The sequence below is a fragment of the Coffea eugenioides genome, chromosome 1, assembly GCF_003713205.1.
Source record: "Coffea eugenioides isolate CCC68of chromosome 1, Ceug_1.0, whole genome shotgun sequence".
NCBI lineage: Eukaryota > Viridiplantae > Streptophyta > Magnoliopsida > Gentianales > Rubiaceae > Coffea > Coffea eugenioides.
The window spans coordinates 43,042,951-43,045,405 of record NC_040035.1 but is presented as its reverse complement, the minus strand read 5'-3'; the positions used below and the strand labels follow the sequence as shown (position 1 = coordinate 43,045,405).

At 37.5% G+C, this 2,455-nt stretch overlaps 1 protein-coding gene across 1 annotated transcript; it reads left to right on the top strand.

Annotated features, from left to right (window-relative positions):
* Positions 1-471: 471 nt before the first annotated feature.
* On the top strand, positions 472-1,717 carry LOC113780755 (zinc finger protein ZAT5). The gene has a single exon (XM_027326532.1). The coding sequence runs from the start codon at positions 571-573 to the stop codon at positions 1,615-1,617; it is 1,047 nt and encodes a 348-aa protein (XP_027182333.1). The 5' UTR covers positions 472-570; the 3' UTR covers positions 1,618-1,717.
* The last annotated feature ends 738 nt before the right edge of the window (positions 1,718-2,455 follow it).

Here is a 2,455-nt window from a genome sequence, read left to right as displayed (position 1 = left end):
ATTGCAAGTGTATAAGTTCCACTTGACACAGTGTTTTAATTCTTGAGCCTCTAATTAAGAAGCGTATTAACTATACTAATCTTTTTTTCTTGGTTGTCATTTTAGGAGTTTAATTGACGTACTTTTTTTAAAAGGGTACATCACTTCCCATAAATTAATGCCTAAAACAAACTCTATGCAATACTGACCCTCCAAAGAGGGGATTAGTTAATTGTACCTAAGATGTTTGACATGTTAGGAGTACCTTTTAGAGTGAGTGTAGTTAATAAGGAAAAACACTTTTTTCTTTTCCAAGTTGGAAATGAAAGGAAAGATTGGTGGCTACAAACTAACACATAGAAAATGTTCACGAGGCTGGCTTTTGACTCCAAACACTTCCTTACCATTCACTGTCCTCGGTGCGTGTATGTATATATATATATATGTATATATATATATAAACCACAACAAAAGCCCACTATCACTCCTATTTCTCACATCACTCTTCACTTGGCTAGTTACTTCACTTCTCATTTTCCCCTCTATTACTCAATTTCTTCAACACACTATTTCTTGAAACCAGTTTTTGGTATGGAATTCATGGATGCCTTGGAAGAATTCTCAGGCTCAAATGATCATTCTATTGTTATCAAAGGCAAGCGCACCAAGCGTCGCCAAAGGCCTCTATCTCCGGTTGGTAGAGCGGCTGTGGTCACTTCTTCTTCATCAAGTGGTGGTGGTGGTGGTGGGGGAGATGATCAGGGTGGTGGGAAAGATGGAGAAGTGTTGGGCTATATTTATTCTCTAATTCCATCTTGTAACACTTCTACTAGTGACATATCAATATCCGCCACCAGTACTGGTCAAGAAGATGAAGATATGGCCAACTGTTTGATTCTTTTGGCACAAGGAGAAAGCTGTAGAAAGCAAGTTGATCAGGATCGTGAGAGTAAGATGGAAAAGTTCACTAGTAGAAGGTTCAATGAAATGGATACTACAACAACAGGTGGAAAAGTCGGCTTCTTTGTTTACGAGTGCAAAACTTGTAACAGAACTTTTCCATCATTTCAAGCTTTAGGTGGCCACAGGGCAAGTCACAAGAAGCCTAAGATTAATATAGAAGACAACAAAGCCACAATTGTTACACCTTCCAATGATCATCATCATCATCATCAAGAAGAAGAAGAAGAAGAAAAGGAATCTGCAGGAGAAGAACAGGCTGCAGGCCAACTGATCGGTAGGCAAAGCCCACCTCTTTCTATTCAATCAACCAACAAACCTTGCTCTACTGCTGCAAGCAACAAGGCCTCAAAGAGTCATGAGTGTTCGATATGCGGAGCAGAGTTTGCATCAGGACAAGCTCTGGGAGGTCATATGAGAAGACACAGGAATTCTATGACAGCTAGTACTTCTAAAGTTGCCACGATTCTTGAAACAAGCCCAAGTATTGATCATCACACTGACTCATCATCCCATGATCATCATGTCCAAAAGCCCAGGAATATTTTTCCTTTGGATCTTAACCTACCAGCTCCATCTGAAGATGATGTCCACAGGGACTTGAAGTTTCAGTTTTCAGCCAATCAACAACCACATCTTGTGTTCTCAGCCCCTGCCTTGGTGGATTGCCATTACTGAGGGGGGAAAAAATAAGAGAAAAGAAAAGTTGTTGATAGCTACTTGAATTATATCCAATATGAATTATGACAATTAGCTGTTATTATTTGAATCAATAATAATATTTAACAAATGATTCTTTGAATTGTTTTTTAGTTCTTCTTTTTTGAGTACTTTATATGTTTCCAATGCTGATCATCTACTTGTGTTGAAGCTGAATACTTTGAGTAAGTGGTTAGTGTACAAGGTTGCCTTTCATTCACGAAATGTGACTGAGAGAAGGCATCTTTTTGTTTTTTGTTCCTTTTTTTTTTTTGGTGATAAATACTTAAGTATGTAATTTTGTTCTTACTTGAGAGGGAAGAACGATGTATGACACTGCTAAAGTGAGCGGAGTACTTGGGGGGCATGGCTAGGTTTTGGCATAACCAGAACCACAACCAAAAGTCGTGGATTAGGTTCTTTTTGTTTCCTTCAGAATAAAGCTGAATTGCCTAACTGAAATAAGAAAAAAAAGAGAAGGAAAGAAAAAAAAAAGAAGAAGAAAAAAGCCTCCCTTTCTATCTGTTCCATTAAATGACAAAAGAATAAATGGATAGGAAAGATAGGTTGGTAACAGCCAGGTATACTCCTATCCTATGTATGCGTAATCTTTCATACATGTATGTATATCTTCAACAATTCATCCACTTTAGACCAAATGATGTTTTATTAGTTGGAAACTATTAAACATTGTATTTAATTCTCAGTTTATGATGGATTACTTCATTTGTAGCTCTCATCCCACCAATCACACCTAATTATTTAACTTTGCCATCCCTTACTCTCCAAGATGATTTCTTAACTAACCAAAACTAAC

Excerpts from the sequence above, each read along its gene's own strand:
- LOC113780755 (XM_027326532.1), top strand. The coding sequence starts at position 571 with ATGGAATTCATGGATGCCTTGGAAGAATTCTCAGGCTCAAATGATCAT.